At 39.9% G+C, this 14,813-nt stretch overlaps 1 protein-coding gene across 2 annotated transcripts in view; it reads right to left on the bottom strand.

Moving 5' to 3' along the window:
- Positions 1–1,043: 1,043 nt before the first annotated feature.
- The window catches only part of si:dkey-81j8.6 (serine/threonine-protein kinase 10), a 57,051-nt gene continuing 43,281 nt past the window's right edge, over positions 1,044–14,813 (bottom strand). Inside the window, exons 14-17 of one of the 2 annotated variants that reach the window (XM_047051535.1) lie at positions 13,032–13,217; positions 2,708–2,833; positions 2,335–2,448; positions 1,044–1,553 (exon numbers count right to left, since the gene is read on the bottom strand). In XM_047051535.1, coding sequence (XP_046907491.1) covers positions 1,428–1,553; positions 2,335–2,448; positions 2,708–2,833; positions 13,032–13,217 — 552 coding nt within the window. In that variant the 3' untranslated portion in view covers positions 1,044–1,427. The remainder of the gene's footprint in view (positions 1,554–2,334; positions 2,449–2,707; positions 2,834–13,031; positions 13,218–14,813) is intronic. The other variant, XM_047051536.1, reaches the window with a different exon arrangement.

Raw genomic sequence — 14,813 nt, forward strand, 5'->3', positions numbered from 1 at the left:
CATGGGTACCATCAATGCACCTGACAATACCAGGTATCCCAGCTTTCTAATAGAAGTCCTGCTTTGTTTTTGATGCTTCTTCTAGGGTGGGTAGGTTGGTATATTGCCTACAATAATACTACCTTGAACATATCCAGAAACCACCTTGTTTCAACACTAGTAAACTAGAGTGATATCGCAATTCACCCCCCCCCCCCCTGGGAGGAAGAAATCGTGTGCCTACCCCGTCGGCCGCCCCCCGACAGAGCGCCCCCAGAACGAACACCGCTACTACCTGGCTGCGACAAACGAAAATTCTGCACGGCAAGCAGGGGTGCTGAAGGGGGCGCCAATATGGAAATTCCCCACAAACTGAAATGATCGCTAAGAGAAAACCGCGCAGAGATTTCTTTTTTTTTAATGCTTGTGCGCCCCCCACGTGACATGAAAAAATGCCCCGGGCGGCCCGTGCCTAAAACCGCCCCTGGCTATGCTAGATTCTCCAATGCAGAGAGTTTCCCCTTAGATAGGTTTGTCTTTGGCAGGTGTGGTTCTATCTGTATTGCCTATTTGTGCATTTTGACCCAAATTGGCAGAGTTAGTTCTGGCATGGCACTTTGACTGCACATCACTTCATGATGTCACTCACCCAATCAACTGAATGTGTGTTGATTGAAGGTCTAGGCCTTCCCCTTTAGAGAACTTGAATACTACATAAATTCACAGACCCGTACACACACTTAACGTTTGGCCACAAAAACTTAAATTATGCCTAAACGTAAAACTTACCCTTCGCGGAGATACATGCAACACAATCGGGACCAAGATGAATGTTTTGACACAGACATTGTCTATGTAGTGCAAATATTGAGGGAGAAGTTAGGGTTGGGAAATAATAATAAATATATAAGACAGAATATAAGTTGTGCCTTGCCAAAGGCAAACACACACATCAATCTATAGCCAACTGAGATTAGCTAGGTTGTAAAACATCATGCAACTTTTTGATCAAGTTACTGTTAGGACTGATAGAACAGTAAAAAATAAAACAGTGGTTCCAAAAATGCATTATAACAATAATATGCTTTATTTGTGGCTTTATCACAAGGTACTAGTAAAACATACAATGTTAACTTCACCATCAGTTCCTTAATAGGGAAAAGAAAAAGCTACTGTAAGTGTAAAACACTACAATTAAATGTAATAATTGCAAGTAGAATAACCAACAATAAATGTAGATAAATATGTCACTGTAAATTATAAAATGGTATAGGTATTTAAAAATAGGTATTTGCTTTAACATTTGGTTGCAGATCAAGACACGGCAGTTAAAATTGTACTTTGTATCAATGTCTCTACTAAATGAATACTTGATATTGTTAATATTTTTTCCTGTAATGCTCCAATTTATGTGTCTGCCACACCATAGGTTATGATTGTTCATAAGGTTAAGAGAGGTTCAGGTTGGCAAAAAAAAAAGTTCTCCGATTTGTAGATTTTGACTCTTGTTCATGGTCACCTCTCCTTGTTCTGTCCTTTTCCCTTCTTTGATGAGTCAGGTCCTCCTCTAAAACCTTCACACAAAGATAGCTGTTTTATTTCAGTAGTAATAACTCAAATACGGAACCGTTTTGCATTCACGATAGAAAAGAAAATGTAGACACCTTATCTCGTAATATTGAGAGAATATCTCTTAATTACGAGAAGATATCTCATAATTAGTCAATAGGCCACGGCTCAGTGGCCTCACACAAGAGAGCTGTTTTCTGTTGTTGTGAAAATGCATTAATCTCGTAATTACGAGATCTTTTCTTAATATTACGAGATCTTTTCTCAATATTACGAGATAGGGTGTCCAATAGAAAAAACATATGGTCAATGCAATACGCTTCCGTACTTAAATGTACTTCAGAACAACAAATTATATGGCAAGCATCACCAAAGTTCACAATTCTTGCCATAACAAACACCTCTCTTTGTAACTATACAACTGCTCCACTTGGCAGAAAGGTGATGTAATACTAAATAAAACTCATTATAAAGCCATGTTGATTTAACTGATTGACTGATCAATGGTCATGATTATTAGAAGGTATACATTTAGAACAGACGTATTAAATAAAGGAAGCTAAATTTGGATAATCGTTGTAATCAGATTGTGTGGTAGGGAATCTGGATTGGATTGTTAATCAATAGATAATGAATGGGTGTTAGTTAAGGGTAGTATTAGCACAACAATTAAACTGACAGAATCAAGGCTTAATTTAGATACTTTGTTACTGATGTCCTCCTAGATAACTTATTATTCATTTGCATGACCTTTTATTTCCTTTATAACCTCCCTTACTCTCATACCTCTTTCCTGAAAGACAGTTTGTCTTTCCACTCATTGTGTTCCAGTTTGTGTTCATCATCTAGACCACGGATCTTCTTCTTTTCCATGTCCACCAGCAACTGCAATTTATCTTTCTACACACAGACATGCACCCATTTAGACAAGCATGTATGCACAATAACATAACACACCCAGAACACCGGCAAGGAATAGATATTATTTCTCACAAACTCAAATGCCGTAAATTAGTCTGATCACATCTCCATGAATACTACCTGTTTCACATTACATCTGCCAATGATTTACGTTAACACAACGTACCACAATGTAACACGTTTTTCTAAACTTAATTGCATGTATGGTTTTAGTTCGGTTGCATTATTCATCTTGTACCTGTAGTTGTTGGAATTCTGCCATGTTGGCTTCACACTGCTGCCGGAGATCCAGAAACTGACTCTCTTGGACCGCCTCTAAACTCTGCTTTATCTGTTTTTGTCTGACCTCCTCCTCTGCAACAAACTGAAAAGAGAGCTGTCATTATTTACAGGTATTATGAGTGTTGGGTGGGATGATGACATTGTTGTCTGTGAACGAACTAAGGTATTGGGTGTATGATAGGCAGATTTTCTGTGTACAGAGAAGCTTGAGTCTCTTGCTGTGAGTGTTGTAAACTTAGAATTGTCACACGGAGATGACGCTTGGGATTTTACCCGTATGAGAAGAGGGGTTTTGACCAAGTGAGTGTCTGTGTGGAGTGTAGTGTAGATTAGCCGCATGATCTTTTACTCATTCTTTGCCAAGTGTGGAGTGGGGTTTTGGTTGTGCAAGTATAGAGTACAAGTGACTGATAACTCATGCATCATTGGTAATTGTGATGGGAATTCAAGTTGATTCCAGATTGATTAAAGGGGTGCAGGCTTATCAGACAGTTGTTCAGTGATTTAGTGTGTTGAAAATGGTAAAACCATTTCCAAAGACAGAAGAGGGGGGACTGATAGGCAGATTTTCTGTGTACAGAGAAGCTTGAGTCTCTTGCTGTGGTCAAGAGGTCACGCAGCAGGTCTCGGACAATACACATATAGATAGGAGAATGTGCACTTTAACCTTTGGACAGAGCAACATGCAGAAAATAGTATAAACAATGAGTGATTGCTGCACCACCTGTGCGGTGTTCTTCCTATGCCTTAAGTTGTGGAATGTCTACCATTTAAGGACATGTTTTGGTGGTTACTATATTTGTATGGTCCAGCTCATATATAATGTCTATCTGAGAGACATGTTTCTCACTCATGCCTATCACTCTGTTGTGGACTGATGGTGTGATCCGAGCAGCTCGATTAATAAACGAAGTCAACTCTTTTTCATTGTGGTGCGTTCCTTGGCCCATCCTCCGGCAGAATATCATCATAACAATTGGCGTCTTGTAATGTTGTTGCAGCTGCTAGGATTGTTAATCTGAAATCAATTGATTTTCCTTTTTCAGATAAACTTATAGATCCAGATACCTTGCAGGAAGTGCCAAGGAACATATTTATCTCACCACATGGGATTCTGTTATTGTGGAAGACTACTTCTGGTAACATTGAGACTTTTGTGTGTGCAGTACGGAATGATTTTTTGGATGTCCCACATTTGATTGATTCTTGTACTCAATATTTATTGAAGTCCCCTGATCAGGAGGAGACTCATAAAAGTTGTGTCATCTGGACGTATGGCGTGGAACCTACTCACTTCTTTATTAAAGATTTGCAAACTGACGTGAAACCACAGATTCATATTCATGGCAATATTAAACTATCATTATGTGCACCATGTGTGTTGCGTGAGGTACCATCTACTCTATGGGCACTACATGCCAACCATGTAGGATTATTGGATGTACCACCTTATGAACCTAAGGTCAATATGAGTAGATATCCAGTTTACATTAAACAGTATCCTTTATCCAAAGAAAAAGAAGAGGGGATTAAACCTGTCATTGATAGTTTATTACAGCAAGGTGTTATATGTAAAGCTCAGTCCCCAAATAACACTCCTATTAATCCCATTTTGAAACCAGGTACTAACAAGTATCGCTTTACACAAGACTTGAGAAAGATTAATGAAGCAGTCATACCTAGTTCACCTATAGTACCTGACATTAATTCAATATTAACAGCATTACCAGCTGACTCTAAGTGGTATACAGTGGTGGACCTCTCCTCTGCATATTTCTCAATTCCAATACATAAAAATACCCAACCATTATTTGCATTCACATTTCAACAACAACAGTATATTTGGACACGCCTTCCAATGGGTTATGTTGACTCAGCAGCTGTCTACAGTGCCATGGTAAATAGACATCTGGCCCAGTTGTCCCTTCCTTGTAACTCAACCTTATTGCAATATGTGGACGACATTCTGGTGGCGGCCAGAAATGAGACAGAATGTGTCTCAGATTCGATAGCTCTGCTAAAACACTTGGCAGCAGGTGGACACCGGGCCTCACTTGCTAAACTTCAATTCTGCCAAGAATCAGTAAACTACCTGGGATACATCTTAAAGGATGGCTGTCGATTTTTGTCACAAGAAAGAGTGAACAGCATTAAGGACATTGTGCGACCGAGGAACGAAACTGAGATGTTGTCTTTCCTAGGACTGGTGAACTATTGTAGGAACTGGATAGCTGAGTATGCCGTCCATGATGCAGAATTGCGCAAAGCCACACTCAAAGACTCTCCTGAAGTCATTCAATGGAATGAGGAAATGAAACATGCCTTCCGTCACATCAAATATCTCTTGTGTACTGCTCCTGCACTGGGATTACCTGACTACAAACTAACTTTTCATCTCTATGTTGCAGACAATGGTGAAATAGTATCCGCAGTATTGGGACAGGAACATGGAAACAGAATCAGGCCGGTAGCCTATTATGGTAAAATGTTGCCATTAATTGTCAAGGGCATGGTTCCCTGTTTAAGAGCTGTTGCATCCGCCGCTTTGATGGTGGAGAAGGCACAAACTATAGTTTTGGGACATCCCATGGTGTTACATACTTCACATACCGTAAACATTATCTTAGTAAATATCACAACACAACACCTGACAAGCCAAAGACGTAGTAATTACGAACACATTTTGACAGGAACTCAAAATGTAACTATTTCCACGGCCACACACACAAATCCAGCTGTGCATCTAAAAACATTATTGCATGGAACAGAACCAGAGGAAGTAGCTCCTCATGATTGCATGGATATTATTAACTCCACATCCAGTGTAAGGACAGACTTGCAACAAACAGCTTTGGAACATAATGATTTTGTATTATTTTGTGATGGTTCAGCAATGCGCCCAGATGATAAAACTATTCTTTCAGGATATTCCATAGTGGATAATTTAGGAAATTGTATCGAAGCCTATAGATTACCTGTTTCCTCTGCTCAAGCTGCCGAGATAGTTGCTTTGACTAGAGCATGTCTATATGCCAAAGATAAATCAGTTACCATATATACAGACTCCAAATATGCATTTTCAGTGGCACATGACTTCAGTAAAATTTGGGAAAACAGAGGTTTTGTAACTACTGCAGGAAAACCCATACAACACGCAGATTTAGTAAGAGGTCTATTGGATGCTATGATGCTACCAACTAACCTTGCTATAGTAAAATGTGCGGGTCATTCAAAGGCAGATTCTGATATTGCTAAAGGTAATAATCTAGCAGACGAACATGCAAAAGATGCAGCGTTAAATGATTCCTTCCCACCATGGATGAATCATTCTTTTGTGAATATTCAAATTTCTGATCCTCCGTTTACTATTGATGATTTAATATTGTTTCAGAATCAGGCGAAACTATCTGAAGTTCTACTTTGGGAGAAGAAAGGATGTGTAAAGCACAATGATGGTTTATGGAAAAATATAGATGATAGAATAGCATTACCAAAAATAGCGTATGAATCCTTAATATCCTATGTACATGGTGTTACTCATGTAGGGTATAAGAGCATCATGCACTATATTTCACAACTGTTCTTTACAATAGGACTAGAACAACATATTAGAGAATTTGTAAAGAGATGCTTAATCTGTGCTCGTTGTAATCCACACGTCAATCCGGCTAAAAGAGATCATTTGCCAAAACCTGAAGGTCCTTTCCAACAATTACAGATAGATTTTACTCACATGCCCAAGTGCAGAGGATTTTCGTATCTTTTGGTGATAGTGGATCGATTTTCAAAATGGCCAGAAGCCTTTGCGACAAGGAAAGAAAACGCTCAAACAGTAGTCAAGTGTTTGATGGAACATGTTATTCCTCGCTTTGGGATACCAAATGGGATAGATTCTGACAATGGCACTCCTTTCACATCTAGAGTAACTAAACAATTGGCCGCTGTATTAGGGATTAATTGGACATTTCATATTCCCTATAACCCTCAAAGCTCAGCACAAGTGGAAAGAACAAATAGAACCATTAAAGACAAATTGGTAAAATTACATCAGACTAAACAAACAACTTGGATAGACGCCCTTCCACAAGTACTTCTATCTATCAGGGCGAGGGCAAATTCGGGTACGGGTTTGGCCCCTCATGAAGTTTTGATGGCTAGACCTTTTCCTCTAGGTGTGCTGATGGACAAAACACCGGCGAATGATTTAACCTTGTTGCAGGAGACTCAACAAAATTATGTGAAACAGTTGTGGTCTCTTGTGTCTGAAAATAATCAACAAGTCACAGATTCTCTTCCCACTCCAGGTGATCAGAGTATTCATAGTTTTAAGCCAGGAGATTATGTTTTGGTACGCAGTTTAAAAACATTGGCTCAGCAGGATCAACCGAGGTTCGGACCTCCGACTCCGGTTCTTTTGGTGACCAGAACAGCTGTTAAGGTTAAAGGCCAACCACAATGGATCCATGCATCTCGACTACGACAAGCACCTCCTATAGCAGATGCAGTATTGGACTTGTGGAGTGAAGCAGACAGAAAACCTCAAAGGATGGGTAATATTTCTCTCCTCAGCATAAATATTTCATTATCTTGAGTTTGGATATGGTGTTGTTTTTCTCTTTCTGTTTCATGTTATATAGAGAAGTGGTGACATTGGCGATAATACCGAGCAGTGAGCATCATGAGACCAGAAAAAAGGATGGGGGATACTCCACAGAGAACTCGAATCGAGTTCATGGTCGTGAGGAGCATCATCTCACTTCTAGCGTTGATCACGGTCAATTATGCGGTCATGCTCGAACACCCTACTAATTTGAATGATGTTTCAGGGATTGATACCAAAGCCGGGATAGAACTGATTGAACATTCTAATTCTGATCAGCATGTTCGTGTACAAAGTAACGTTCCACCACCTGCAAGATGCGAGAGGCCAGAGTGTTAGGAGGATATCATAAGAATCAGATCTTGGATGTCGTAGCTAACATGTTCAAAGGAAATTCTCTACTGACATAGATAATGGGTTACTGCTTTCCAATATTTAGAGCACTTATGGTGAGATCTCTGCACTCCATCACTAACATGCCGGTCATACCCACAGGGAATATAGCGGTTAACATCAGATCTATTAGAGGACGTTCTGATACTTCTTCTGAAGACTCATTCTCATCAATTGACTCCATCGAAAATGTTGATTAGGAAAGATAGTGTTGCATGCCATGTAATGTCTAATTATGGGTAAACTGAGTTGAACAGATGGAGAAGGAGAGGAGAAGGAGAGGCCATACCTAAAGAGGAATTTGAGTTCGGCTGAATCTCGGATGAAGACATCCTCTTTCTTGAAACTTGTTTGTGTGTGATGTTGATTTAGATTCATAAGTTCAGAACCTTCCTCCGTTAGGAATGTAATAAGGAATCATATTAAAAATTGTATTGAGTGTTATGTATATTTAGCATGTGAGTGTTGTAAACTTAGAATTGTCACACGGAGATGACGCTTGGGATTTTACCCGTATGAGAAGAGGGGTTTTGACCAAGTGAGTGTCTGTGTGGAGTGTAGTGTAGATTAGCCGCATGATCTTTTACTCATTCTTTGCCAAGTGTGGAGTGGGGTTTTGGTTGTGCGAGTATAGAGTACAGGTGACTGATAACTCATGCATCATTGGTAATTGTGATGGGAATTCAAGTTGATTCCAGATTGATTAAAGGGGTGCAGGCTTATCAGACAGTTGTTCAGTGATTTAGTGTGTTGAAAATGGTAAAACCATTTCCAAAGACAGAAGAGGGGGGACTGATGGCAGATTGCAGATGGCAGATTTTCTGTGTACAGAGAAGCTTGAGTCTCTTGCTGTGGTCAAGAGGTCACGCAGCAGGTCTCGGACAATACACATATAGATAGGAGAATGTGCACTTTAACCTTTGGACAGAGCAACATGCAGAAAATAGTATAAACAATGAGTGATTGCTGCACCACCTGTGCGGTGTTCTTCCTATGCCTTAAGTTGTGGAATGTCTACCATTTAAGGACATGTTTTGGTGGTTACTATATTTGTATGGTCCAGCTCATATATAATGTCTATCTGAGAGACATGTTTCTCACTCATGCCTATCACTCTGTTGTGGACTGATGGTGTGATCCGAGCAGCTCGATTAATAAACCAAGTCAACTCTTTTTCATTGTGGTGCGTTCCTTGGCCCATCCTCCGGCAGAATATCATCATAACAGTGTATAAAGAGGAAGTAATAAGTTGTGTTTCATTAACCACAGAGTAGAGGACCAGGGGGGTATTCCAGGTAGCGGGTTTAACAAACTCTGAGATTAACCCTGAATTCTGAGTTGAGTTACTCTAAAATGGGAAACTCAGAAACTTCAGTTCCAGAAAAGCTGATCTGAATTTGTTCACTCAACTCGGAGTACGTCAACTCTGAGTTAAGCGCGGGCATGAGAACTATACAAGCCAACATCAATGGAGCTCCGATACTAGGATCCACCATGGCACCCGGCGAGAAAAAACGTTGTCCTTCACCAAACTTCAGATACAAGTTTTATTTTGTGTTTATGGTCGAGCACATATTCCGGAAAAAAGCAACACGTCTGTAGCAGCGTATACAAGTGGCGTGGGAGACAATTGCTGCCGAGTCAATGCATACATTTGAAGGCAATAGCCAGTCCATACATTGAACATTTAACCCCACTGTCCTTTAATATTAGCATGTTCAATGTTTTACTAAATATAAAAACAGGTATTGCATATTTTGCTTAGGCTATACGCTTGTGACTGTAGCCTCGACGTCACCATGGTTTTAATCATATTCTGATGAAGAAAATTACGTCACCCTGCTGAAAATGATGGAGATGGGTTACGACAATTCGACATGATACAAAGTCTAAATATCAATTGGTGCCTATTTCAACTTGTAGTAGCAGTTTCCCCCAACAGAATGCTTTTCATCTAAGGATGATGATTAAGATGACGAAGAGACATTAATGACTGCTGCTGCAGTAATGGAATGCAGAGAATGATGTATGGTAGCTACTGGTAGTTCTCTCTCCATGTACATTTATTTACAGGCTTGTGTGGAATTGTCAGTTACACTGACATTATGAGATTAATGAATATAAAAACGATTTGCACATTCTGACAACAGAGCATGGATACTGTATATAGTGAGATGTTCATTTAATGGCAGGTGAATTATACATGTGGAACTGTGAAATGTAATGCAATCTCTTGTATTCCCAGTTACAAGTAAATGAGTTGTACAAACTGCATCTCATGAATAAAGTGTCAAAAACTGACCAAGAGATTTGGTGTAGGCCTATTAAGGGTAGAAGAATAAAGGCTGATCTTGAAAAAGATTTACTGGAACAGGAGGATGCATGGTCACAGGTGATTAGTAGGAACAATAACTTATATGAATATTATTTGTAGAATTTTCAGAATTTCTATTTTGACCAAGAGATGGCGTACTTAGGGCAGAATAATAAAGGCTGATCTTGTAAGGCTATCAACCTGCCCCCACCTCTCATTTGATAAAATATGGAGTTACTGGATGGAGTCTCAACTTGATGGCTCTCACACATCATTGTGTAACTTACTGTAAGCATTGCTAGTCATGTTGATAAGTAAGGGTTAAGATTGTGGTGTGATTGTAGTTGTTCTTGGGTATAAAAGGAATTGTGAAGCATTGGTCTGTGGATTTTTGATCTCCTGAGACCTTCTCCTTAGCTCTGGCTTGTCCTACTGCTTCCTCACCTCTTGCTTTCTATCTCTGGTTTACAATAATCATGGTAGAGCAGGAAGAGTTAACCTTCATTGATTTCGTTCATTTGCAATATGATTAATTGATTATATTATTTAACCTTAACAATAATTCTTTCTCTGATTTAACCCATAGAGTCAAACAACTGTAATTCCATTGGTATTGGCATTATTTGGTTAATGTTAATATACTGTTCAGTCAACAAACCATAGGGGAATTAGTTTCAGTTGTTTGGCCAATATTGACCCCCTACAATTTTGAAATAGATTTGCTGAAACACCAGTTACAGGTAGGGCTGTCACGATAACTACTTTTTCTTGTGCGATATATTGCACCAAAATTAATTGCAATAAACGATATTATTGAGCACACGTCAATTGTAATTTTCAATACATTTTATGCCACGGATTACATAATGACCGCCATCCCTTATTGTTTACAACGTTAACAGGGCTACTTGGTTGGCGTTGCCTTTTCAGCTTGAGATATACAAGGTGTGGCATGAGAGCGTGTGAAATGGTTGAAATGCGTGTCTCACGGCCAATGCGTGAGAGCTGGCAGCCCTGTGTTTGTCAAAAGTTTGCAGCATATTTGTAAATGCTGTTTTTTTGACCGTGTATAAAGGCTGCATCTCGTTGGCTATATAGCGAATTACGCTATCTGTGAGTGTGCGCCATTTCGCGCTGTCAGGTTTATATTTGCACTGTCGGGAAAAGGCATCTGTAACAGAACTGTATGGAAGACCCCTTTCCAGCTCCAGCTGTTGTTCACAGGTTGAAAAACTGGGTGGGATAGTCATGTATTGCTAAGTGAGATGTTAGGTTAGTTGCCTCTTTTCGTTTCCACTTTTTTTAAACAAAGTCGACATACCGGCTCGTTCACGTTAATTGGCTCTCATCTCATTCAGCTTAAAGACAAAATGTTCCCACACCGGAGCTCAAGATTGCGGCTTTGAAACCTAGTCCATTTTTACTTGTTCTTCCTAACTAGCTGTAGGTGTCACAAACACTTTATAACACAGTGAGTTCACGCCTTCTCTTCACCTGTCGGTGTCCACTCTGTGTGTGTGGAGACTAGTGATGTGTCGTTCGTGAACGATTCATTGATTTTGAACGAATCCTTACAAGGACTCGAGTGAACAAGTCCTCTCAAAGTGATTCGTTAATTTTCTCGTGGCCGCGCATCGGGACTGTTGCATAGGCTCGTCCAAGTAAACAGAAATGATTCGTTCATTTCCCGACTCGGTCTTCAGGTACTGGTCTTTGGATAATTTTTCACGTGACCTGCATAGGCTCTGTAGCTAGAGGAAACGAACTATTCGTTTATTTCCCGACTCGGTCTTTCTATGAGTCTTTGGATCATTTTTCACGTGACCTGCATAGGCTCTGTAGTTAGAGGAAACGAATGATTCGTTCATTTCCCGACTCAGTCTTTCAATGAGTCTTTGGATCCTTTTTTCATGTGACCCGCATTGTATTTTTTAGTGAGTCGAAAAAAGATTAGTTCCTTTAACTGAACGAGATTCAAAGAACCAAATCAGTAAAATGATCCGAACTTCCCATCACTAGTGGAGACGCTAGTTCCGCCTACGCTTTCGACACAGAAAGCAGACAAGATGACTGAGGCAGCGGGATCGAAAAAATTGTTGGTGACTTTGGTTTTTATGTAAAAATGTATATAATCATAATTTTTTATTATAAAAATTATCAGTTGCAATATATCGCGGCACCAAAAATTATTGCACTAATTTCCATATACCGTGTGATAAGTCAATATATTGACTATCGCGACAGACCTAGTTACAGGACGGTACATGGTGAATCATGTAAATTGTAGGAAGTTGGAACAATAGCCAATAAAAATACTAATTAGATTTCTATTAGTGGACAATGAAGAAGACCAAATACAATTTCAATTATTTGTCTTTATTTCAGTGCCAAAAAGCATTTGGTCAGTTCTGAGTGTAACATTAGCGGTGGCCCAAGTGCTTATAATGTTGCTAAAATAAATTAGATTGTGACGGGAAACGGTAACGTTAACCTAGGTATTCATCAGGGAATTAAAGCACATAAAATCGTAGTCTTAAAATCGTCTCCCAGCGTGTAACTAAGTGAATTAAATTTTGTTTGAGATCGCTCGGCTGAACCAGGAAAGGATATCCCATGTCTGCCAATGCTAGCAAGCTCAGAAAGTGGGAGGGGTATGGAAAACCTGCTAGCGAGCAGGTTAGTTTCACGGAGTAAGTTACCATGGAAACTTACAAAAGGTTTCGTTACCTCTCTTTCTGGAACGGAAACCTTGGAGTAAGCCTCTTTTCAGGGTTAAACAACTCAAAGTTTTCATTAAACCCACTACCTGGAATACCCCCCTGGGCTCAATCCTCCAACAGGTGTCTACTCCTAGCCAACAGTATATTCTTTTGTCAAATATTTAATAAGAAATATGGATAAAACAGCTGACAGAACTATGAGATACTGTTCAAATAAAAGATTTTCATACATATAAGAGGTTCATACACTCACCAGTGCTAGGCGATGTCTTTGCTCAGGACCACTCCACCCCAGTGTTTTTAGCTCCTCCTTAAAGAGGGAGAGCTTGGCCTTGGTCTCTATGCGGTGTGCTCGTTGGATCTCACCTTTCTTCTGTGCATGCTCAGACTGTAACTCATCTAGCAGAATACTGTGAAATTGGCATGTCCGCTCTGTATCCTACAAAGGGGAGGAGACGAGGGGAAAGTTGTTTGAGAAAAAAAAACAATCATGACAATAATGATGTTTCCCATTTAAGCCATAAAAATCTTATCTCAAATCATATAAAAAAAACCCTAGTGGCATTTCCCCGTATATAAAATAGCAAAACAAGTCTATTCCGCATTACCCCTCATGTGCCACAGGTTCATCTGATTTTAGTTTTGGCGTGAGACTGGCTTCACGCTAATTAGTAGTTTTTTCCACTCAAATTTAAAGGTCTAAAACTTGAGTGTCTGAATGATTTGATCGTTTGAAATTGACTAAAAAATGGCAGAGTGGGGCACAGAAAAGTCAAAACAAATTAAAAAATTTACGATTTGTAGCAAAAGTTCCCAATGTTTTTTCAAAAGCCAAAATCTTCCACTATACAGCACCGACATCCAGTCAGCGGCCTCTTTCTGAGAGCTTCGAGACCAGCCAGCTAGCAAGAGACCAAACAGTAATGCTGTGCCGAAAATACACACCCTAACTCACCTGCTTGTGAATGTGTGCACACTGTTTCTGGTTTGCTGCGACTTGCTTGCTTGTGAAGTTTGCAATTCACTTTGTGATCAATTTAACCTACATTTCGAAGTTCTTACATAGATATTGGAGTCCATTAAGACAACATTTTGGTGTTGTATGTTGTTTTGTTATATAAAAGAATTGTGGTGTGTCCGCGTGGGTGACATGCAGCAATGTGCAGTTTTCAAATGTAAGCTTATTAGTCTATAAATACATTTGTTTACAGTATATGCCCTTATCGCCCCACGTCTGATATTTGTAACAGCCACTAAAAGTATTTATTTCCAGTGACAAGGGGAGCACAATGTCAAGGTTTGCATTAAAGACGTTGGGCCCTATCTTGCACCTAGTGCAATTGTCTTTATCAACGACGCTAGTATCATTCCTAGTTTGCACTCGACGAAAAGCGGACTTTATCGTCCACAGACGCACGTCGGTAAGTTAGGGAATTACCTTGCGCTCCCGTGGGCGGTTCAGCAAAAGAAGGAGGCGTGTTCCGGCGCAAACGTTCCATGGAGCTATTTTGCAGTTTCAGAAAAAAAATTCTGCCAAAGATCACGAAAAACGTAGTCTAAAGTCTAAGATTTTAAGGGGCGCAAGCTGGTCCTCACATAGCTTATCAAAATGACGCCTCGTCTTCCTTTTCCGAGTGTCTTCAAATTAGTTCTGAGTTCCCCATTTGTCTGCAAGGGTCTTCGCAGTGACTTTGGCTTTCTCAACATTTTGTTGGAATCCGGTAATGACCTCTATAATTTTCCTGAGTAGGCTTACTGCCTTGTGCAGGTTTGCGTTTTTGACCTGTAGATTTTTGAGACAACGTTCACAGTTTCGCAGTCTAGAAAACAACAACCAAAAATACAACTATGTTTTTCAGTGCTGCTGCATCTTCAACCTCGTCCTTCTTGTCACTCAAAAGGACAATATTTGTGAGGGCTTTCATTATGTCCACATATCTGTATCTCAGGGCGACAAGGGACTCATACCAGATGATGACCAGCGAGTAGGATACATTCGTTTCAGAGTTGCATTTGTCCAGGATGCGCATATGCC

This window comes from Hypomesus transpacificus, unplaced genomic scaffold, assembly GCF_021917145.1.
Source record: "Hypomesus transpacificus isolate Combined female unplaced genomic scaffold, fHypTra1 scaffold_159, whole genome shotgun sequence".
Taxonomy (NCBI): Eukaryota; Metazoa; Chordata; class Actinopteri; order Osmeriformes; family Osmeridae; genus Hypomesus; species Hypomesus transpacificus.